The sequence below is a fragment of the Perna viridis genome, chromosome 13, assembly GCF_037379345.1.
Source record: "Perna viridis isolate PV_CMFRI_1.1 ecotype Kerala chromosome 13, ASM3737934v1, whole genome shotgun sequence".
Taxonomy (NCBI): domain Eukaryota; kingdom Metazoa; phylum Mollusca; class Bivalvia; order Mytilida; family Mytilidae; genus Perna; species Perna viridis.
The window spans coordinates 32,927,196-32,951,554 of record NC_142457.1 but is presented as its reverse complement, the minus strand read 5'-3'; the positions used below and the strand labels follow the sequence as shown (position 1 = coordinate 32,951,554).

General features: G+C 34.0%; 1 protein-coding gene across 1 annotated transcript in view; it reads right to left on the bottom strand.

The window, feature by feature from the left end:
• Positions 1-24,359, bottom strand: part of LOC148600393 (uncharacterized) — a 140,081-nt gene that overhangs the window by 92,836 nt on the left and 22,886 nt on the right. Inside the window, exons 10-29 of the mRNA XM_088557410.1 lie at positions 24,086-24,301; positions 22,645-22,791; positions 21,364-21,535; positions 20,326-20,604; positions 18,843-18,974; positions 17,997-18,181; positions 16,810-17,046; positions 15,933-16,040; positions 14,520-14,717; positions 13,849-14,055; positions 13,219-13,356; positions 12,480-12,794; positions 11,665-11,757; positions 6,982-7,129; positions 5,595-5,734; positions 4,103-4,320; positions 2,801-2,993; positions 2,163-2,345; positions 943-1,140; positions 182-395 (exon numbers count right to left, since the gene is read on the bottom strand). Of these exons, the coding sequence (XP_088413536.1) occupies positions 182-395; positions 943-1,140; positions 2,163-2,345; positions 2,801-2,993; positions 4,103-4,320; positions 5,595-5,734; positions 6,982-7,129; positions 11,665-11,757; positions 12,480-12,794; positions 13,219-13,356; positions 13,849-14,055; positions 14,520-14,717; positions 15,933-16,040; positions 16,810-17,046; positions 17,997-18,181; positions 18,843-18,974; positions 20,326-20,604; positions 21,364-21,535; positions 22,645-22,791; positions 24,086-24,301 (3,721 nt within the window). The remainder of the gene's footprint in view (positions 1-181; positions 396-942; positions 1,141-2,162; positions 2,346-2,800; positions 2,994-4,102; positions 4,321-5,594; positions 5,735-6,981; positions 7,130-11,664; positions 11,758-12,479; positions 12,795-13,218; positions 13,357-13,848; positions 14,056-14,519; positions 14,718-15,932; positions 16,041-16,809; positions 17,047-17,996; positions 18,182-18,842; positions 18,975-20,325; positions 20,605-21,363; positions 21,536-22,644; positions 22,792-24,085; positions 24,302-24,359) is intronic.

The window sequence follows — 24,359 nt, the reverse complement described above, 5'->3', positions numbered from 1 at the left end:
ACAGTAGAATTCAACTTAAATTTAGCTGCAATATTTGAGGCTTGTTTTGTTCTAAAGAAGAATTCCAGTAAAAATATTTTTGTGAAAAAGATATGCAAAAATCTTTGACATAATAATTTGTTGAACTTATTATGTATTTCTGCAAATGATATTTAGATTTTATGCAACAATTCATTCTCACCTGTCCGAAAATGTTCCAGGAGGACAATCCAATGGGACATATGTTCCATTTGCACAATATTTTCCTGCAGGGCAAATAAAGAATTCTGTCATAGCCTTATTAGGACAGTATCCACCAGGGGGACACTCAAAACATTCAGCATAGCCATGATAAGGCATGAACGTGGCAATGGGACATTCTTCTTGGGCCGTTGATCCATTTATAGCGAAATGACCTGCAAAGAAAGATCATGTTTAGTTATCACTATTCTGTAAAATTCTCTTAATGATTTACTCTCTTCTTTATCAGTGCAAAACAGTAAAAAGAAAAATTATATTAGCAGTAAATGTCAGGATGTGAAGAAAAAACACAAATTACTGTATAGCAGGTAATTTTTGTAGGGTGCTATATTTGACACATATAAGTTTTCTTTCTGAAAATGCCAAAATAAGTTCGGCAAAATATTTATTCTGGACTTAACTACTTAGTTCACCAGTTGGTATCTGTCAAATTTAGCAATACCAAAATATTATATTTTAGGCCAAAATAATTGTGTGTTTCCTATTTCACCTAAAAAAAAATGGGTAGGTTAACAAGTTAAAACATTTTAAAACACAAAAATTTTTTTTTTGAAATGAAAAAAATTGTTACTGGAACAATCAACAATAAAATGTTTTGGATCAGTGTTAAAAAGGCAATAGGAAGGGGAAACCTAAAACACGATGAATTTTTTTTTGGCCTTAAGAAATCAAGCAATGACCTTCTATAACAACAATAATTACCTGGATCAGTTTCCCATTGGTATGGAACTTTGGCACTACCATTACAGAAGTGTCCACCCCAACACATTCCAGTGGGCTCTCCGCCAGCAACTGAGGAGCAATAGTAACCAGGGTCACAGTCTGTACAGTCATAGTCATTAACAGCTCCGGAAACATTACTGTAGGTTCCCATAGGACATGGCTTGGCTTCAAAAGATCCTGAAAATAAGAAAGAGAAGAATTAATATTTCTTCACAATTTTCACACTTATCTCCTGATTGATGTAAGAGCTCTATAAATTTTAGTGTAACATCATCAGAACAAGTTGTTTACTTCATGATATTTTACTTGTATGTTTTCATATTTCAAAAAGTGTCAAATAAATTATTTATAAGATATCTGTCTCAGTTAAGCTCACATCTTAAAAAAATTCACAATAAATATCATTTTCTCGAAAATACACAAGGGATCAGGCTTATTTCTTGCACATGTATATAACAATAAGAAAAATTGAAAACAACAAAAAAAACCACATTTTAATTGACAGAATTTGTTTTCATAATACTTTCAAGTACACAGCATATGGGATTGAAATAATTAATTGGATTTTCTCAATCATTTTGTTTCATTTTTGGTGTCATAAAACGAATTGGGTTAGCTCCCTTTAAATACAATAGTTCAACCGAAATTTTTGCAGTCTACCAAATACATGTTTTAAAGAGACAATTACGTTGTACATGTAAGGAATCATATTAAAATGTTTTAAACCAAAACTTAAGTAACAGTAAATTCACTTACAAATATTTTGCAATAATTAAATACAAAAAAACCATTAGCATAATTTTACATTTACACGGATATTCCACAGAGAATCTTATTCTCTAACAACAATCAAACAGTATCCCTTTCTTGAAACCATCTACATACAATGGATTATAATAAAAACAATGCAGAACTTAATTCATGAACTGCTAATGCAGCTTAAAAATAAGTGAGAGTTGGTTACTTGATTTTCTCTTGGTGATAAAAAAGTAATTAGGTGGTATCATCTACAGTTTAATATGTTGATCTTTGAAACCAAAACTTCTGTGGCACAGATGTGAAGTATTCATTAACAACTTAGAACATCAGTCAGTATAAACTTATGAATGCTTAAGTTGTGAATAAAAATTATCCTTGATTATGACTTTAAATATTATCTTTGCACATAAACTTGTATGACATAACGTCATTAAACCTACCTAAAGTACAATAACCTCCCGCTGGACATAATGCACCAGTTGTGCCATCTGTTGGAGCTGATGAAGTTGCCCCTAAAATACAGATATATCCTGGATCACATGGAGCTCTGGGTTGTAGGAGACCTGGTGCATCACAGTATTGTCCTGGGTCACAAAGGGGACAACTCTCCAAAGATGGCAGTCCTGGAAAAAAATATCATCATTAAACTTGAGAAAAATAACACTACATTACCCCACAAGTGCATATGGGTCACAGAGAGGATAACTCTCCAAAGAAAGTAGTTCCGCAAAATCAATAACATCCCTCGATTACCCTATCAGTGCACCTTGTCCATTCTCCTCATTTTTAGTGATGTTACAGTTGTTTATTCAATTTCTATGTGTTTTGTTTTTAGTTGCTATGTATAGTTTATTTTTTTATTAATTTTATCTTTTATAAACAATTTAATCAGGCAAATTTAAAAGTACCAATTTTTTTTTAAACTTTTAACAGTATAACAGTATAACAGTATAACAACAAACTTCTAAAACCTTCTCCATTAACATTTGGTAGCATGGTTACAAGTCTTAATCAATAACAGATTAATTACCAAAATCAACCAATTAAAAACCAGCCTATAATACAACTCTTTACAAACCTGATACATTGCCATATCTTCCTATAGGGCAAGGTTCTGGTTTGGCAGAGTTAGCTACACAGTAATACCCACGGTCACACAGGGTTGGTTCACTGGAGGCAATTGGGCAATAATAGCCGGCTGGGCAACCTATACAGCTAGCTAAATCTGGTGTGGCTGTCACATTGGTAAATGTTCCTTCTGGACATTGAGCCTAAAAAATGATGAGGGAATGTAGTTTTACACACTGTGGCTGATACATATAAATCAAGCATTTCAAGTCAAGAATGTTTTAATAATAGAACAAACCTTGCTTTGCACTAGTCTGACATGCAGGCCATAATTTTATCATGATAGCTCACAATAACAAAAGGCAACAATTAGTATGTCACCCAAATCAGACACAATATTTCGACCCCTATATGCCAACGGCTTGGTAGGAATCAGACATTGGGTGAAACATGGTACGAAATAAACCATCATTTTGATAGTGTAGTTTGACTATCTGCACCATTAGAATGAAGAAGAAGACAATATTTTCCATATCATGTTGGTGCAATGAATTGTAGTTTCATTGAAATATACTGAAAATGAACATCTCAAGGACAGATAACTCTGTCATAAACCTCATTTTTCTTACATTCCATTGAAAAATTTCTGGGCAAAGCCATTGATGCTGAGATCAAATAATGGTTTTTTCAAATAGTGAAAGCATCCTTGAGTGAAATTATATTGTCAGATCGAAGGGGTCTTGATATGCATATTTCTGATTTTTCCCATTTTGCCTGATTCTTACAAACACTTGAACTTAAAAGTTTTTACATGACTCTACCAAGGGTCAAAATTCACAATCCAAACTCTACCATGAGACCATCAGGAATGTTGTTTAATAAATTAAGTGATAGATTACAACAAAATATTCTGCATTATAAAGATAGCATAAATGTGAGTGAGCTTGCTAAGATGTACGCTAACAATATACTAGATAGACTATACTCTGCACCAACATATCTTTGTAGATACAGTTTTCCAATTCTCTTATTTCTATTATAGGAGTAAAGTAAAATCTTTAGTGTACAGATATTGGAAAGAATTTATTCAAAAATGTGTAAATGGACCAGATGGAAAATTTCGTCAGGTTTTTCAAAATACAGCTGATCTGATATCACATTAAAAAGTAAGTAAAATGACTATCATCATGGCAATGACTACTAGTTTTAAAATCTTTAGTATGACTCAGCTGGGGATTGAACCCATGACCTCCAGCATATGAGGTGAGTGTGCTACACCAGGAGTTCACTGAAGCAATAACTATAATTGTACCTGTCTTGAACCATAAGATCCAATGAGAGATGGCAATGCACCGTAGGTATTAATAATATTTGTCGGGCAATAGTAACCCTTCTCACACTCGCCCGTTGGTGTTGATGAGCCTTCAACACAGAAGTATCCAGCATCACATGGTGCACAGTCGGTTATAGCAGCAGCACCAACTGTCTTTCTTACAGTTCCAACTGGGCAATTTGTTTCCTCAACAGTGGCTTAAAAATAATAAAATATCAACATAAGAATATCGAATACATTATGATTTTTTGTTAAAAGCAGGGGAAAAACATGTAGACCATTAAACATTAGAACCTAACCCATAGCTGCTGTTATCTTATTTTTGTTATAAAATTATTCAGAAAATAATTAATAATCTTCCTACAAATTTGGTAACTCATGTAAAACAAAGATCTGATTTTTTATCGCTGAAAAAAGACAGAAGTAAAGTCAAAAACATAAAAATCACTGCAAAACAAATTGAACTAGAGGCTCAAGAGAGCCTGAATCACTCACCTGGTTAACCATTTGCTTATTTGAAAAACTTGAGGAATGAGACAGGCTAAGTTAAAATCAATTAATTAAATTGTCAAATGCAGGAAATGCTTTTCATAGCATTTTCATGACCTGAACCAGAATTTTACTAAAGGCAACAACTTTTGAATTTTGTTCAAAAACCTGTCTCATGACCCCTAAGTTTCATTTTTAGTATAGGCAACCATATCTATTCACAGATTAAAAATAACAACAGTCATTTTGAGCACAATACACTAAAGAACTATTATGCTTATTTTCATTCAATGATCTTAAATGGTTATAGAGAAGAAGATTTTCAAAGTTGTACATGTGAAAAATAAAAAACAACAAAAAAACTGATTCAGGGGTCATAACTACTACATTAATCAATGAATGGTTTTGAAAATTTCGGCATCGGTCCTTCTCATGATGCTTAACAATTTTACCCAATGCCAGAAATTTGGTAAAAGCAATGGTTTTAGAGTTATTTGCAAAAAAACTGCCATCTGACCCCTATGTTCTATTTTTAGTAATGACGGCAATGTTTTTTCATGAATCAACAATCCCAACAGTCATTTGTGTTGGATACCCTAAGGAACATAAATGCCAACTTTCTTTGAATTCTGTGCAAAGGATTTTGAGAAGAAGATTTTCAAAGTTGCACATGCGACAAATGCAAAAAAAAACTGTTTCAGGAGCCGTAACTCCTACATCAGTTGACCAATCGTTTTGAAAATTTTGGCATAGGTCCATCTCATGCTGCTGAACAATTTTACTTAGCCAGAAATTTGCTAAAGGCAACGATTTTTGAGTTATTTGCAAAAAACTGCAATCTGACCCCTATGTTCTATTTTTAGTAACAGAAATACTCTGAAATAAAAAACTGAATAACATAACAATCGATCAGTATACTGAGTTTTTCTTTAGAATAAACCTTGGTACCCTTCATTACTCTTTCAGTACACAGTATTCCTACCTTCAAGGCAATATTTTCCAATAGTACAGTCAGTTGCTTCAGTAACATCTTTCAGACCTGCCAAACAATATTTCCCTGCTGGACATTTCTTATCATTTAACATAGCTTCTTCTGATGTTGTACTATTATCACAATAGTGTCTGAAATATAAAAAAAAACAAATAACATAAATATCCATCAGTACATTGATTTTTTCTTTAGAAAAAATTGCTTTGAAATGTGCTTTAAATCTAGAAATCCACTCTCCTTTGTTTCTCCTATACATAGATTTGACAGAAAACAAAATGGGTACAGTTGAACTAAATGTATTAAAGGTGTAGGGGCATTAGGCGATGAATATGGCCTAAAAATATCAACTTAAAGCTAAAAGTTGTTCTTACCATAGTAAAGTATATAAATATAAGGAAAAGTAATATTTTGTGGCATTAGTTCATTGTAATGACATCATAATGGTGCCACAATTTTACTTTATTTAGCAAAAACTGCTGAGAACTATAAATTTTGTTGTATGTCCACACCCAAGAAACAACACTTCATGTTTTTTTTAAATATGATGAACTATGTAATAAAGAATATTCTCACTAAATATGAAGTTGTTTCTGGGATGTGGACACCATTTCCTTGCCAAAAATATGACAAGAAAGTGACAAAAATTTATGAAGGTTGAGCATTTTTTTCGCCCTTTCTATGCAAGAATTATCAAGATGGATTCAAGTCTCCAAATTCACAACTGACAATCATTCAATACTTTATGGTTAATTTTCAGCAGAATTTTAGGAAAATAAGACCTTTTATCGCCCCCTCTCCATTGGTGGTTATTGATTTTCACAGATTCTGTCAAGTGAACATATTAGCGGTCACCAATATTTAGGTAATATTTAGCAATGCAAATTAATTTGGCAGGTACTTTTTTTTTGCCATTTTTTTTCCACTGCAAAAATTACAAAAATTAGTACACATACAGTAGTTGCAAGTTATGACCTCATCATTAAAAATTGCATTGAGACATATGATCAATTCAACACTTTTGACTTTTCAAGCATTTGACTACTTTTTTGTATTAAAGCTAACTAACAAGCTATAATAAGCCCATATCATTTTTTATCCCTGCCTGCCCCATTACAAAAGGCCCTCGCCAAAATTTTTTTATTTTCAATTTTTTCTGCTGGAGTTCAAATCTTCAGAATGTATTCATATCAATATCAAGTATGACTTTTAGACAATGACTATTGACTTCCAGTTTGAAATAATGACAAAGTGTGGTGTATGTAATTTGAACTAAATTTCAAATGTGCTTAATCATTCAAAATTGAAATTAATCCATGCAATTATTGTAGTTTATCTCATTTTTTGAAGCTCTAAGAAACTCATTCTATCATAACCTTACCCTATTTCACAAAGTTGACAGACATACTGGCCAGGTTCAGAGTAATATCCTTTACTACAGTCGATAGGTGTGGTTGTTCCTGTACCCTGAGGGCAATTAAAACCACCTGGGCATTCATAGCAATCAAACTGTCGCTTAGCAGGGGTTCCTATAAAGATGATAATTTCAATCTAATGAGAATATGTCTTTTTCAAGAAGTACAATTGGTTGTTACCTTCTATGGCTTCAGTGATGACAGTTTTTACAACATTGTAAATTCCATGTTTCTAATATGACATGCTACACAGCTCTTTAGACCACAGCCATGGTAAAAAAGTGATAAACACATGACCAACAGCATGACTGTGTCTATTCAACAATATGAAGAAACTAGTCCTATTAGGCACCGACCATTTTTATACTGATGGGGGGCCTGGGATATTTTTGAAAAAAAAATATTAATTTCACTTTGAAGAAAAACAAAAAAAATATTTTTGCTGTGGCAAGAAAAAAATAAATGAAGTTGCTTAACAGTGAAAAAAATGTCGTATTCTGTTTTTCATAAGAAAAAAAGTTTAGGTAGAAACAAAATTTTAAAAAAAGAAAAGGAAAGGAGAGGACATATGCGACATACAAGCGTAAGAACTTATTAACTTTATGGTTGAAAAGTTCCCAAACAAGCACAACATAATTAGTTCCAAGATGATGGCTTTATTGTCTTTAATGGGTCTTTTAATCAACTTCATTTGTTATTTAACATTGCTAATAAGAACCTGAACTACTCTAATTTACTTATACGTTATCTAAGTCTTCAGTAAATTTCTTAGAGAAAGTGCAATTAAATCCAAATGGAACAGAGTGAAACCTTACGACACTTAAGACTTAACAGTAGTCCAATGTGCCTACTGCACAATCTCAAAAGTTTTAATTCATTAAAAAGTTACTCAACTGCAAAATATACAGCCTGTGCTGCCCACTAGCAGCATGTGTGCTCTCAGACTTAAAGTCAATAAAAAAAATAATAATAATAAAAAGTTATTAACATTTCTAACAAAAATACTTTCTAACATTACACACAATCTCGAAAGCACTGGTCTTATATAATTAATGACCCTGAATACTCTCAACTATTAGAACTACCACTAAAGCAGACTCTGGTCAATGATATATAATGCACGTCTTTCATGATCAATTAAACTATTAATATTACTCAATAGCACTTTTTATCTGTTGAAGATAAAATCATCACATGTATATGCAGTTATTTATATATTCATCTTTTACATAATACATTTAATTATGAAACTAATTAATATTTTCACTATATGATCTGAAGCCAATGCAACATTCCTGAAATACTTGTGATATGTGTATATGTATTACAAAATACATTCGATTTCACTTAACTATAATTTTTCATCCACTGATGAAACTTTTCTCCCTTAAGACTGCCTCAATGATTGCAAGCTGGAGCGCAGAGACATTATATGAAACCGGAAAAGCTGCCAAGGCTGCAATTGAAACTGAGCACTACAACCTTGATATTTTGGGACGAAGTTAGATGGACATTATCTGCAGCGGTCATACTATCTTCAGGGCAAATCTATTGTACTCTGGACCACAAAACGAGGAAGGCAACCATCAACATGGCATAGAAATCGCATTCAACATGAAGGCGAAATCATCATTCATAGAATGAAATCCTGTGAGTGAAAGATTTATCTTGGCAAGATTTATGTCAAAGATACAAAAAGTAACAGTCATTCAATGCTATGCTCCTACCAACGTAGTAGAGGAAGAAGACAAAAAGAGTTTTACAACCAGCTCCAAGCTACCCTAGATTGAACAACACTTGGGGCATCTTGATTGTAATGGGTGACATGAACGCCAAAGTTTGAAAAGATAACACAGGGAGAAAACTCATCACCTCATCACGGGAAAATGAATTGGTAACATTAACGAAAATGGAGAACTCAGAATGCAGATTTTTGCTCCTAGAAGGATATGGTCATAGGAGGTATGACATTCCAACTCCCTAACAAGGATATACCCGGTACTCAAAACAACCCAGGTGTTTCCAGAGATGAAAACTAGAAATCAGATAGACCACATTACAGTCACCAGATGGAGAAAGAACATGACAGACATTAGAGCTTATCCAGGTGCTGATATAGCATCTGATCATCAACTTGTGGTGGCTAAACTGAAGATCAGGATAGCCATGGCAACCAGACAAGATCAGAAGGCGAAAGTATAATATAAGGAAGAGGCACAGTAGACAAAAATTGGAAAGAGTAAAATCCACATATAACACAACATGCCAAGAAGAACTTTTTCTCTAAGGAATTCAAGCCATGGTTACCTGACGATACAATCGAGACAACTGAGAAGCATAGGTCTGTTAAGCTATAACTTGACCAGGTCAAGAAAAGATTGCTGAAAGAATGGTTGATGAGCGAACATAAAAGCATTAAGAAAGAAGTAAAGAGAAAGGAACAGACAGGATAAAAGAACCTCATCAACGAGCTCGCTTCAAAAGCAAAGGATGTAATGGGCAGCAATGACACAAAAACTGAGTACAACATCACATGCCAACTGACAGGTAGAAAGACCATTACACATCCAATCTAGTGAAAGAAAAGATGGCAATGTGATAACAGACCTAAATCGACCACTTTTAAATGGAGAAAATATTCAGATGCTCCTGGAGAAGACCTTGATGTTGATACTGGCCCAATTTCGAAGGATGAAATCATAAAAGCCCTTCGAATAAGGACTGGAAAAGCCCCAGGACCGAACCAAATTTCCACCTGAGGTCTTGAAGATCAACCCAGAAAAAACCTACAACATCTTGATTGATTGATTGATTGATTGTTGGGGTTTACCGCCTGAACATTAATATTTCACCTGTTCTGTTGACACTCGGACCTGCATGGGGCCCTACATCACCTTGCATGACCTGTTGGAAAACATCTGGGAAACAGTCGAAATCCCTGAAAAGTGGAGTTTAAGCTACATTAAGCTTCCAAAGAAAGGGCGACCTGAACAACTACCAAAAACTGGAAAGGAATTCTCCAGAATCCGATGCAGTCAATCATATATTGATTAAATTGCCACATTATGGGTCATCATCGAGGAGTAAATAGAATGGCAATCAGCCCTCTACATAAACTTCGTGGACTTCAAGAAGGCCTTAGCATAGTTAACAGAAATGCACTTTGGAAGGTACTAAATTGTAAAGGTTATCCAAGGACTCTACAAAAACACCAAATGCCAAGTCATCCACAGTCAAACACTCTCACCATCCTTCAATGAATATACAAGAAATACTCCAAGGTTGTCTCCTGTCACCCCTTATTTTCTATATAAGTGTGCAAGAATTTTAATTAGATATAATATGCAATCATGAATTTACTCACAGATTGCTTCTCGCCTAATTGATATAATTTAATTTGGTCTTAACAAGAATACAATATCTGATTATCTGAGTCTTTACTTTCAAATGTCCCCCCTTGATATTTATATAATATTTTCCATTTATTGTTTATCAAAAATTTGACTAACCAAAAAAAAAAAAAAAAAAAAAATTAAGAAAACCTGCCATTTATAATTAAATTGCTTTTGAAAAAAAATTCAATAATTTTAAAAAGAGCAGAAAAAAATATTTAGCGACATTGAAAATCCCAGGCCCCCCCCCTTCGGTATAAAAATGGTTGGTGCCTTAGAAAATCACAGAAACTTTATTTTATAATTATTTCACCACAGACTGGCCATTTATGTTGTTATTTAACCTTTATACTTCATGTCATTTTGTCATTTGAATGCCACCATTTGCAATGTCAATTTCTGGTGTCAATTTTACTGTATGAGACTCTCAAAGAAGATGAAAGGATAAATACATTTCAGATAGTTTTGGATTTGAATTCTAAGGATTAAAAATGGTTTTTCCATAATTTATGAATGTTTGTAAGATCAAACCTTTCACTCCCAATCTCCTTCGGACTTTTTGCTTTTTGAGAGAATGGCCCAATTTTACAAATTTATAAATTCTGGAAAAACAGTGTTTAATCCTTTCATAATTCACATTAAGTCCTGATGATAAAGTCACGCCATTCATCATTCATTTCTTGGTTCACAAGCCAATTTTTATTTAAAAAAAAAACATAAAGTTTAATTATTTTATTATCCATAAAGTGACAAGAGTGTTTTTAACACTCTTAAAAAAATGAGACTTGTTTTAAAATCATTGATATGGGGATGAAAAGAAGATGAGGAAGCCCCCGAAAACCAAGAAAATATTTTTAGTTGGCCTTATATTATTTTTTTTAAAAGTTTGAAATTGCTGGGATTATTAATATCATTGATTACTTCTTGAGAGTCTCACATGGACAGAAAAGAAATTTTTATCTTATATTACTTTTATCTGTAAAAGACTCTGATGTATTTTTTATACATAAAAGATGGTACAAAGTATGAATGGAAATAAGAAGAGATATGGCTAAACTAAGAACTGCACCAGGAAAAAATAGTAAATACCGTCAGAGATCACCAAAACGTCTTCAATAAGTGTAAACAAACCTTTAAGTAAGCTCTAGCTCAAGTAAGTCAACAAATATGAAAGGTTCAAATCATCAAATGCTTTCAGTGTTCTTTTAATAATGTGTTTTTTTTAGTTGAAATTCAATTTCAATGATTATCAATTACCTATAACATTTCCAGTTCCATCATCACCATAAGGCATGTACGTCCCTGCCTCACATTCAGTTGGTTCGTACACAGCAAACTCACAATAATGTCCTGCAGTTATATAATGAAGTATAATTAGCCATTTTTTTCATCCCAAATTCTAATAATTTCAATGAGTAGAATCAAACAAAAGAAGTCATAGGGAAAAAAGTTTATATTCATTTTTTTTTTAATTTCATTGAAGCAGTTAATATGAAGCTTCATGTGAGCCAAGTAACTAAGATGCAGCAATTCTACTGTGAAAGTGGTTTTGTTCAAGGGGTACCAATTTTACGTGTTTTTTTTTGCTGCCAAAGCAATTAATTTGGTTTCCAAAGGAGAATCAATTGATGTGTATAATGAAAATCTCAAAACCATGAATTCAAGAATCCACAAACTTGTGTTTCTTCCCAAATCCATGAAAACTGGTAACCAAAAACTGAAGTACTTTCACAGTAACTTGTACATCTTATTGCAAATTCTTCATACTACAGTATGGACCCTAATTCTTCATACTACAGTATGGACCCTAATTGAAAAATCTGCAAATGCTGTCAATCAAAAAGAAATATGAATGTAAAGAAAGGTTATTTAACTTGGTAAATGTGTCCTAACTATATTTTTTCTAATTGCAAAATTCATTAAGTATCACATACAGAGCTTTATTTTGCAAAGTCAAGATCAACCTTTGGTTATATACTTTGCACCATTCAAGCATGAAAAATCTTCAGACTATACCTAATAGGTCAGACTATACCTAATATGTCAGACTATACCTAATAGGTCACACTTACCAAGAGTACAATTTTTACACTGAGACTCAGCAGACAGTCCTGTCCCATCATTGTATGTTCCATTGGGACATCCAAACTCTGTAGCAATCCTCGTCCCTTCAGGACAGTAATAACCAGGAGGACATATTCCAGACACTGCACTCTCGCCTCCATTACAGTAATATCCCGGAGTACAGGGGGTACACTGAGAAGCCTCGTATAGGTCAGATCGATCAGAAAATGTTCCTGATGGACATGGATAGGTTTTTGATGAGGGAGTTTGTAGCGGACAGTAGAATCCAGGAAAGCATGGCTCTGGTGGGTTGTCTGGCCATCCTGCAAACGAAAAAAATAATACAAAATACATATTGATGAGAACAGGTTTCCATTCTTTATGTTGTGTCCCATGTCCTAAGCCAGATATATTTTAGGGGGTTTAGAGGGGTATTTGGACAAAATTTTCCTGACTTAATAGTGCTTAACCAGTGTTTTAATCAGTGTTTTACACCTTTTTGTTTCCAATGGTGAGGAAGTCATAATCACCCCAAAGCCCCCTGGCTATTGGCCTGCATTCATTTCAAGTGTATATTTTGCATGAGCTAATGAGACAGAACTTCAGGAGACAAAGGTTAAAAGTTATGAAAATCTTGCTTAATGAACTTAAACACTAACACAGCTTTAGAATAACATTTTCCTCTCAATTTTTTGTGTGTTTCTTTTTTATGCATACATCTTACAAAATTATGATATGGAATCTTACCACTAGCCCAGTCACAATACATTCCAAGAGGACATATATCGCACTCATCAGCAGACGTCAGGTTTGTACTGTTGCTGTATGATCCAGGTGGACATGGGAACTGGTCCACTTCAATAGTACCAGCTGGGCAGAAATATCCTGAAAAAAAATAAAACAAACTCATCACTATTGTTAAGGTATTTGACATTAAATGACAATAAAAAAAAATATAATTTGATTTTTTATAAGCCTTTAGGGCAGATAGGTTATTTTCCATATACTAACTTAGTACATTATTTACATCAACGGATCCAGAGTCAGCAATTCAAATGAAGTGGAAACCTGTTATGATTAGACATCTCCTAAAGTCCCTGTAAGAACCTGTATACATTAGACCAAACTATCCAGTCCAGTTAAGACCGGTTTTAATGTGTGCAATAGTCTTGAAAAAAGTGTTTACATAATTTTTTTTTTTTACTATTTACATAATGTAAGCTCTGTACTAACTTAACAATGCAATGTAGAGGCAGTCTGATTGATTTCAGGACAGGCAAATCCAGGATCATAAGCTACTTGCCAACTTTATATGGCAATGTAGAGGCAGTCTGATTGATTTCAGGACAGGCAAATCCAGGATCATAAGCTACTTACCAACTTTACATGGCAATGTGGAGGCAGTTTGGTTGATTTCAGGACAGGCAAATCCAGGATCACAAGCCTTGCAATTCAGAGGATGTCCTGTGTTGGCTAGCGGGTTGTATGTTCCTGGCTCACATGGAATTGGCGAAGTTCTTGGTTCAGACTGGGTCCCTGCTGGACAGTAGTAACCAGCAGGACAGGGTATACACTCGGAGGCATCTGGAAGACAACAGAATTGTTTATAATAAGAAATGTGAGCCCAGTAAAATATTCAATTCATTCAATCATCAACACAAATTAAATAAGTAAAAAAAATGTATGCAAGCCTGAAAAGGCTAAATTCAATACTAAAAAATTTGAATAAAAAATAACTGCCAAGCCAAATCACTAAGTTGAATTTCTTTTACATACCGAGAATTTTTTTAAGCAAATTGGTAGATGACACATCTATTGGGTATTCTCAAAATATGACTGTATAAAATAAAATTTAGGATAGAAACATTACATATGTAAAATGTAATTTGAGTGAGCCCCTAAAACTTGAGAGTTTATATGCTTATGAAAATTATGGCTAAAACTTTCCAACTCATGTGTTATAACCAAGTTTACATAACTATAGTAAACTTCCTTCTCAACTGAACTAAAGAATATGAAGACTTGATACTATGTAAGATTATACATACTCTTGTATCCCTGATCAGGACCATATGTTCCTATAGGACAGGCATTCTGGAATCCTGAAGCTTGGTCTCCTACACAATAAAACCCTGCAGGACAGATGATACCATCAGTTGTTGACCCTTGGGGACAATATTTGGTCTCTGGACATGGTTTACATAAAGTTACACTGGTAGCATTGGTCTCATCAAGGTATGTTCCACCTGGAAGTTTAAATACATGTGTGATAGTTTTTAAAACTAAAAAATATGTTTCATGAATCATTACAAGTCAATAAATATGCATTGGAAAAAGTAAAACGAACTGGAAAATATAACATGTTTAAGTGCAAAATACTAGATGTACCATCTTTTATAGGAATATAAGACAGTTACTAACTACAGCCAGCACTCCACAGTTTAGTTTAGTTTCGCACTTTTGGCTAGGGATAAAAAATGATATTAATGGAAACTGGTGGTTGCTATAGTGATTAAAAAGGAAGAATCTATTGTTGATAAAACATTTTCTGAAAAAGGGGACTTTTCAAAGTATTTTGCAGTGTTTTATATATTTTCAATATTGAAGGGGCTTTTTTTCAATGACAATTTGACTTCATTGTGAAAGTGAAAGTAAGTCAATTTTTTACCATGCTAAATTTAATAAGTGGATTACTAAGTGAAATAGCTCAAAATCTAACCGGCGATGCACATATGAGGATGGGGTTTTCAAAGGAAAAAGTTTGGACAGTTTCAGGGGATGAAATAAAAATTTAAGATATTTTGCGGGAAATTTGATATTTTTAAACCTGCTTTTATGAACTTTTTTGCAAATTTTCGCATATTTTGGCATGGTTTCTATGGTAACCTTATTTGCTGTGGGTAATTTTTTTCCAGAAAACTTTCGCTGCATCCTGAAGACCTTGGCTGGAGCTATTTCTAGATATATAGATTTACAGATGCTTGACAATTTTTTAAAGTGATAAATGCTATAAAGCATCAGATTACAAGACCAAAATTAGGCAGTTCTACAATACTGTGGAATGCTGGCTACAGTCTTGTAGAACAAAAGTTTATACAATAGAAAATTCAGGACAGGTTGATACTGGGTGTTGGTACAATTAGTCTTTAGTCAAACTTGTCAGAAATTCCTATTTTTTTCTTTTTTTTGTACACTATTTAGTGTACCAATGACACGCTTCAAAATCTTTTTACATCTGTAATATAAACATCAAAAACAAAATAATTGCTATTACTAGCAAACTAACGCCTGGTGTATTTTTCAATCCTTCAATCAATGGCAGATGAGGACAACAGTACACATGACTGAACATTTTTCGGGGGCAGTTTGATGAATACAAATTGATGTTTCTACCATTTATATCCAATTCAGGTTTGGCTGATTCCAAACTACCTTTTAACTAATGGAGTTGTCTCCCTTACCTGGACAAGGATACTGAACACTAAGTGTTGTACCAGCCAAACAATAATGTCCCTCTGGACAGGGGTAGTCTGTATAGCTAACTTCTCCAGGTCCTTGGCAGTAATATCCTGAAATAAGCCATACAAAATGTTTCAAAGACTTCAATGAAAGACAAATCTGGAGACTTACTTAGTACATATCATCTTCTGTCTGAAACATCATAACAATTAAAACACATTTATCTGTGAGAGAAAAATATCAGTAAAATCTTGTCATGTAATTCACTTAAGTTATTTACAATCTTAAAATTTATGGCAATTATAGAAATTTAGCACTACTTAACAAATATGTATTATATTTCTTCTTTCACCATTAAAAAGGTCAAGACCAACTGGAATCCCCTCATTATGCAAAAATTTGATTCAGTGACCTTAAAATGGAAGGGTAGACATATGGCATTTTATATTTCCAATAAAACATGTAAAATTATCTCTTTACCATTACCTCACAATAAATAAGGGATAATTTGGTGTCAAAAAATTTTGAGGTTTTCTATCAAAATGGGTGATATTTTTTTTTTAATTTGTGGGTCTAATAAAGGTGTTTTTTTAATTGGTGGGTCTGGTTTAGGTGTGTTTTTTTTAAACTTGGTGCTTTTCTGGCTTTTTGACTCTTCTGTGAACACTTCAAGTTGTTCTTCTTTTTAAACTGTTTCAATAGTGCCATATGTGTTGAAAGTACATTTTATTGCAGCAATAAGAAGTTTGGCTTTAATCTTTAATCGGTGAACCATCACCTGTATGATCTTAAGCCGTGACACATTTAGCATTTGAATTAATTCCTTAATAGGTGAATCACCACCAGGCAGACTCTTAGAAGGATTTGTACTGAACATACCTGGTGGACACATCGTACAGGCACTGGCATCAACCGATCCATTATATTGGTTGTAAGTTCCTGGTTCACAACGGTAAAAATTCTTTCCATCACACCAGCCTCCTTGTGGGCAAAGTCCATCAGATGGTGCAGGACTGGTTGATCCCATGGCACACTGGTACCCCTCATCACATGGTAAGCATGCAGTTGCACCACCATTTGAATATGTCCCTGGTGGACACTCTGATCTTCTTGAATCTAAAAGTAAAAAAAATGATGCTCACTCAAGTAAATAGAATTTTTTTTAAATAGTTAAAAATTCCTGAACTTAGAACCATGCAGTAAGATGCTTTATTTACACACCAGAATATAACATACAAAATTTCTATCTAGTGTGGGGTGTGACTTGTTTCAATCATGACCACTCCTTGCAAAAAAACCTCCATAATTTGTCTCTTGGCTCAAGTTCTATGAATTAATAAAAGGAAACAGACCCTTTAAACAGCAACATAATGCTGTGATGTGTGGAGTCCACATGATTAGACCCTTTAAATAGAAACAGAATGCTGTGATGTGTGGAGCCCACAGAATTATTAGACCCTTTTAACAGAAACAGAATGCTGCGATGTGTGAAGCCCACATGATTATTAGACCCTTTAAACAGAAACAGAATGCTGCGATGTGTGGAGTCCACATGATTATTAGACCCTCTAAACAGCAACAGAATGCTGTGATGTGTGGAGTCCAAATAATTATTAGACCCTTTAAACAGAAACAGAATGCTGCGATGTGTGGAGTCCACATGATTATTAGACCCTCTAAACAGCAACAGAATGCTGTGATGTGTGGAGTCCAAATAATTATTAGACCCTTTAAACAGAAACAGAATGCTGTGATGTGTGGAGCCCACATGATTATTAGTCTCTCTGTTTGCTATGTATTGCCAGCGTCAGGACTAGACTTCATAAACAAATTTCAATTTCAGATTTCCTCAAACCCCCCTGACTCAAATTTAGACTAAATCAGATCACTTGAAATTGAAGATTTGAGGAAAATTCAAGACATTGCACATACATTTAGCTTAAGATTTTTCTTTTATGAACTTCTGTCTCTCAACTAGTACAGCACCCAAGCTATATAGTCTGTACTGTTCCTTAAAACAGACTGATATAGAATTTACCTCAGGGGTTTCCCTCTATTATACTTACATTCAGGGTCAGGGCAGTAGAATCCTGCCTCACATCCGGTACAGTTAGTTGACCCGGCTGCACTGTAGAACCCAGGCTGACAAATTGTCTGTCCCTTTGTGGTATGTGGACAGTAATAACCCTCCTCACAGACAGTACATTCTTTCTGGTTGCCAAGGGAATAATAGCCAGGGTCACAGTCTTTACTGAAATAACAAACAAGTGTCATTTTCTTATATATATTTAAGTAATTCAGACACCGCCAATGATAGAGGTAATTTATGGTGTAGAAATACCTGCCAAACAAACCATGCTTTTTCAGTCTACATATGCTATACTTTCACATCACGATAATCATTTCTGCATTCAGATCTGCACCTTTTAGAAACTATATAATCATCTCTCACTAAAATCAACCAAATGAAACCAATTTAAGAATGATAACTCTTGCCAAGTGCCAATTTCATGTACACATGTACATTCTATAGTTTTTATCTCAAAAGCGCAACAACCAAATGAAAAACTAAAACTAGTTATGTGATCAGTAACTGTTTCTGAACAAGAAATAAAAATGAATTCAATGGGTTTTTGACATGCATGAATCACCTTCTGTCTGATACTTAAATGTTCTAACAGTAGTGTTTTGAAGATCAAAGTCAAAGAAAATACAGATGATTAATTTCATTGTGTTCTAACTGTTTCAGGAATGAGGTCTACATGTATTTACATATATTGTTTTCTTAAATAAATTGAACTTTTTTGCTATGTCTTCCCACCGTATTCTAGGATATATATATATATTGGTTCCTAGATCATATGTCTTGGGTTAAAGAGATGACCCAATGGGAAGTAGACATGAATACTTACATTGTAGAGTTGGTGTCCACATCAGGGCATTCCTTCCCTATAGGGCATTGTGTACAGACGGTCTGGTTGTCTAAAGAATATGTTCCTGGGTCACAAACTACCTCTATATCCTGGCTTGTAGATGGACATGCTCTGAAATGATAATGGACTTTGTTACTGAGTGATTGACCAATAGTATAAAGAATTCACAATCTATTGACTGTAATAATCAATTAGAATATCAATTTCAATAGTACAATTTGCAAGCCAAGTTATCAAGTTTTCTAAGGGACATAACCAACCATCACATGACAACACTGTTGGTGGTTTCACTTGGAAAAGGGAGAACAGTAAGTATTGTTCTCAGAAACTGAAACAATTTTGACTTCGGTAAGTACTTGAATGATTTGAAAACAGTTATTCAAAAGTAATCAAGTGCTTATTACAACTCAAACAAATCCAAATTAGAATTAAAAGTCCACTGCCCTCCATTGACTGTCGAGTTGGAAAGTTATTTCCCTTTCCTTAAAATTTCTAAAAAATAAAAAACTATGTTGGAAGAAGGACTATTATTGGTTTATATGTTTTTATCATCCTTTCATTCATAGATTTTCTTTACAAGCATCCAATGGAGATGACCAATGATAATATACTAGTATTTCAAAAATACTACTTTGCTAAGGACACCATTGATGATTACATAAACAATGTCATGTGTTTCTTTAGTTTTTTGTAATAGCAAGATGTTGCACACTAGATCATGCTAGTAAAACCCCAACTCAACCATATAATTTAAAGCTGAAAAAGAGAGACAAAAGTCATCATGCACAAGCAATATACCAAATATCTAACCATTCCCTCCAGTAGAAGCTTAGCGATATGTTATGAAAATTTCTATTATGCAGCACCTAAAAAGCTTCCAAATTGATTATTGTACAAAAAATTGGTCAGAGACAAACCTGAAAATGGGAGACCAGTACAAGTCACCATGAGAAAGCAATATTCCACATAGCTAAGAATTCCCTACAATAGAAGCTGAGAAATCTTTTTAGAAAATTTCTATTATGCAGCATCTAGAAAACTACAAAGTTGATGGGTAAACAGGAAATTGATGGGTGACAGTGACAAAACTAAAAAAGGGATACACGGTACAAGTCATAATGAATAAGCAATACACACATCTAAGAATTGCCTCCAATAGAGGCTAAGAAATCTGTTACAAAAAAAAGTGTAACAGAGAGAGACAAGGTGATTGGTATAATAATTACTCTTCTAACTCTACTGAGATAAGTAAAGAAACTTTCTGTTTTAAAAAATTAAGGGAAAACTTCTAAAAAGAAAATAAGTAAATAATACATTAAAACCACACAACTTATAAATTTGCTACATATGGATTTGGTTTGCATTACACATCCCCCTTACACCAATTTTCACATGTTTTTATCATGTCATGAATTTTTTTCTGTTTACATCAATGCTAAATTACATATTTAATGCTACATACTTTCCTGCAGGACAAGGTGTGCATGCTGTGGATGCCTTCAATGAATATGTCCCTGGTAAACATGCATCAGTTTGTGATGTGGTTGTTGATGGGCAATAATATCCTGCTGGGCAATCAGTACAAGTTGTTGACCCGGCCACTGAGTAAGTCCCAGGCAGGCAGTCTTCTATTCCTGTGCCATCAGTATTTGGGCAAATCTTGCCTGCCTCACACACTGTACAACTTGTAGCATTGGCTGTTGACCATGTTCCAGCTGAGCAAGGGATTTCTACATTTGACCTATAAGTTTAAAAAGAAGTTTAAAAAGGCTTTATTTCAAAACTAGAAAAACTGCTCACTTGGTGACATACCCTGCCCTACCTATATATACCATATAGAAGACCCCAATGTTAATTTCTATATTAATGTTGTATACTATGAATTCTAATATGATGTGCTGCAAAGCCCTTTAGACCACAGTCATGGTAAAAAAGTTATAAACACATGACTCACATTTCATGCAACAGATAGGCTGTGTCTATTAAAAAATATGAAGAAACTCGTCCTATTGGTATTGAAATAAATGAGCCATTTATGTCATCATTTAATACTTGCTTGGGGTAAAATAATGAGACATAAATGGCCCCTAGTAAAACAATGATAAAATGGAGTTTCCATGATTTACTTCTTTTAAAATAGTGTGTAATGAATGGTAAGATTTTAACAGGAATTTTTCCTTTCGTAGAATTCAACTAAACTTTTGCTGCAAATATCTATTAAAATCCATTTTTCATGGATGCTTTCATTTTTTAAAAGAATTGTCAATGTTGGCATTCTGCAATGTTTCCAGTCAAAATATTTTTTGTGTATAAGATATGCATGAATCACTTACTGTCTTAGTAACTCTGCCTCATTCTTAGGTGGAGTTAAATTTTAATTATTTAGGTAATATTAATATTAATGGTTGGAAATTTCTTATAGAAGAGTTTAATCACTGCCTGGTGATAAAAAAGTCATATGCATTCAATCAATAGCTTAAAATAGAAGAGAGTGACTTACGATACGCTGATACAGTAAGAACCAGCAGAACAGGGGTTACAGTTCATATCTCCCGCTATAGAATACCATCCATTTGAACACTGGGTATTTTTAGATGCATCAGTATTATCAGGGCACTGGTACCCTGCTGGACATTGGGTACACTCTGTTGCTCCTGGGCTACTTAGGAAACCTGGAATTAGACAAAATAAGTATGGAGAGGTGTAGTGCCTGTACATTTTGACCAGGTGTCAATTTTATGTTGCCTTTTTGTGTAGAAATAATTAAATGTAATGGAAGATTGAGGATTAGTATACAATTAAACCTTGTTATTTTTGTTATCACCTTTCATTGATTACCATATTTATGATCAATTTTGAAATTTTCTAAAAGCTTTATTCAACTAAAACCAAGTAAAACACCAAAACATCCCAAGTTTAAGGTAGCCAAAACAGTGTAATTCATACAAATAAATATCTGGGAGCGCAGATTTCCCATTATGTCCACAGTGATGGCAACCTTTGGTTACAATTTTACCCAAATTCAATGAGAAATGTAGATGTGATGGACAGAAACACTGATGAGCAGCAACACAGAGGGACAGGTACCTAACACTGATGGGCAGTAACATAGAGGGACAGGTACCTAACACTGATGGGCAGTAACACAGAGGGACAGGTACCTAACACTGATGGACGGTAACACAGAGGGACAGGTACCTAACACTGATGGGCAGTAACACAGAGGGACAGGTAGCTAACACTGATGGGCAGTAACACAGAGGGACAGGTAGCTAACACTGATGGGCAGTAACACAGAGGGACAGGTACCTAACACTGATGGGCAGTAACACAGAGGGACAGGTAGCTAACACTGATGGGCAGTAACACAGAGGGACAGGTACCTAACACTGATGAGCAGTAACACAGAGGGACAGGTAGCTAACAAAGTCCATGTTTCATATTGACAAGGACAAGGAATGTGTATGAATTTCTTGAACCCCCACACTACATCTCAATGGGGAGGCACCAAGTTACATATCATTTTATTATTATTATTATATCTTTATTACATCAAATCACATGACCATCACAACAACAAAATTTTATTTACTAAGTTTGAAATTTATTACCTAGGGAAAATTTGATATTTCACTCATTATCAAAATCAAGTAAGATCAAAATCAGTCAAGACAAATATTCCTGTATGTTGCAGAAAACAAAATGTATAATGCTGAACTGACATTCAAAACGTTTTTGAGGAGTGTTTGATCAACCTTTCAAATTTCATCTTGATACTTACCTGGAGAGCATGCCTCTGGGCTGGCTGTTGTCGTGGGACATTTAGATCCACCTGGGCAGGTTGTACAATTCATTGTCTTTGGGTCTGTGTTGTATTCTCCAGGATCACAGGCTACTGGGGCAACTCCTTTGTCTAATACTTCAAATCCTGGAATAAAAAAATATATTTTATAGAATGGGACAATGTTTTTCGTATGTTTAGATCTGATACGGAAATAAATGTTTTTGAGGCCAAAATTTGACAAAAATTGAAACGTGTTGTTTCCATATGAATTTCATTTACAAGATTTTTATCAATAAATGTTGGACCTATACATGTAATTTTCACATAGGTTTCATGTTGTTACAATACATATGAAAAACATATCTGAATTATTAACCCTTCTTCCTTTACAGCTTCCTTGGTACACATAAAAATCACACAAAGCTACAAAAACCAAATAATTGTAATGTCAAACCCAAATAATTGTAATTTCATAGTCCAATTATTGTAATGTCAAACCCAAATAAACAGCTGCGTTTTAAGCACTTGATATGCCCGTTGCCCTTTTAACTTGTCCTTATGCTTTTAATGAATTTATACGATCAACTAGAAATACTGTGAATACCCTCCCCCCCAAAAAAGTAAATAAAAAATGCACAAAAAATTTGACACTATCAAGACAACCTCAATTTTATCTAAGTTTGTTGTCTTGATGTTTCACCCATACATTTCTATCTTGTTTCAAACAAACTTTTCTGATAAGGTTACCAAGGTTACCAAGTACCTTTTATATTTATTAGTTGATCATCATAACAAATGGTCTGTTTTAAACGATTTTTCAACGAATAAAATTTCCTTGGCTGTTTCTGGCCTTTTTAAAGAGTAGAACTTCATAACACGGAAAAATCAGAAATAAATAAAAATCGAAAGAGAGCTTAATTCAATAGAATATGAATAATTCACCAAAGTTTCATAAAAGTTAGTGAACATGTTTTTGAGTAATTGTGCGAAAACTTGAAAATCTCCCTTTTTTTAAATATAAAAATTCATAACACAAAAACAAAAAATCTGAAATTTATAAAAATCGAAAATGAGTTTATGTCAAATTGATATGAACAATTCACCAAAGCTTCATTAAAGTTGGTGAAAGAGTTTTTGAGTTATTGTCCTAAAACTTGAAAAAACCCCCATTTTTTAGTAAAAAATTCATAACACGGAAACAAAAAGTCTGAAATTTATAAAAATCGAAAGGGAACTTACATCAATAAATATTAACAGTTCACCAAAGTTTCATAAAAGTTGGTTCAAGTGATTTTGAGTTACTGTCCAAAGTGTGGACAACGGACAAAAAGACGGTATTCCATAATACGTCCAATCTTTGACCACTAATTAGAAAGTCACATGCATGTTTAATCACCAGCTTGGAATGAGAGAACTTTCATTAAAATAATAGACAAACCTGCTGGGGCAGCTGTACATGACATAGCTAGAGCAAAAGAGTACATCCCAGCAGCACAGTCCTGTGACTGGGTCTTGTCAGAGCAGAATTTTCCAGGTTCACACTGGGTACATGTACCCTGACCAGCAGATGAATAGAAACCATCAGGACAGTCTGTCTCAGCTCCAGCTCCATGTGGGCAATATTTCCCTGCTGTGCAAGTTGTGCATGTCATAGCTGAAAGATAAATGTCCTTAGGTATTAGAAACTCATCTCATGAAGTTTGTTAAGAAAA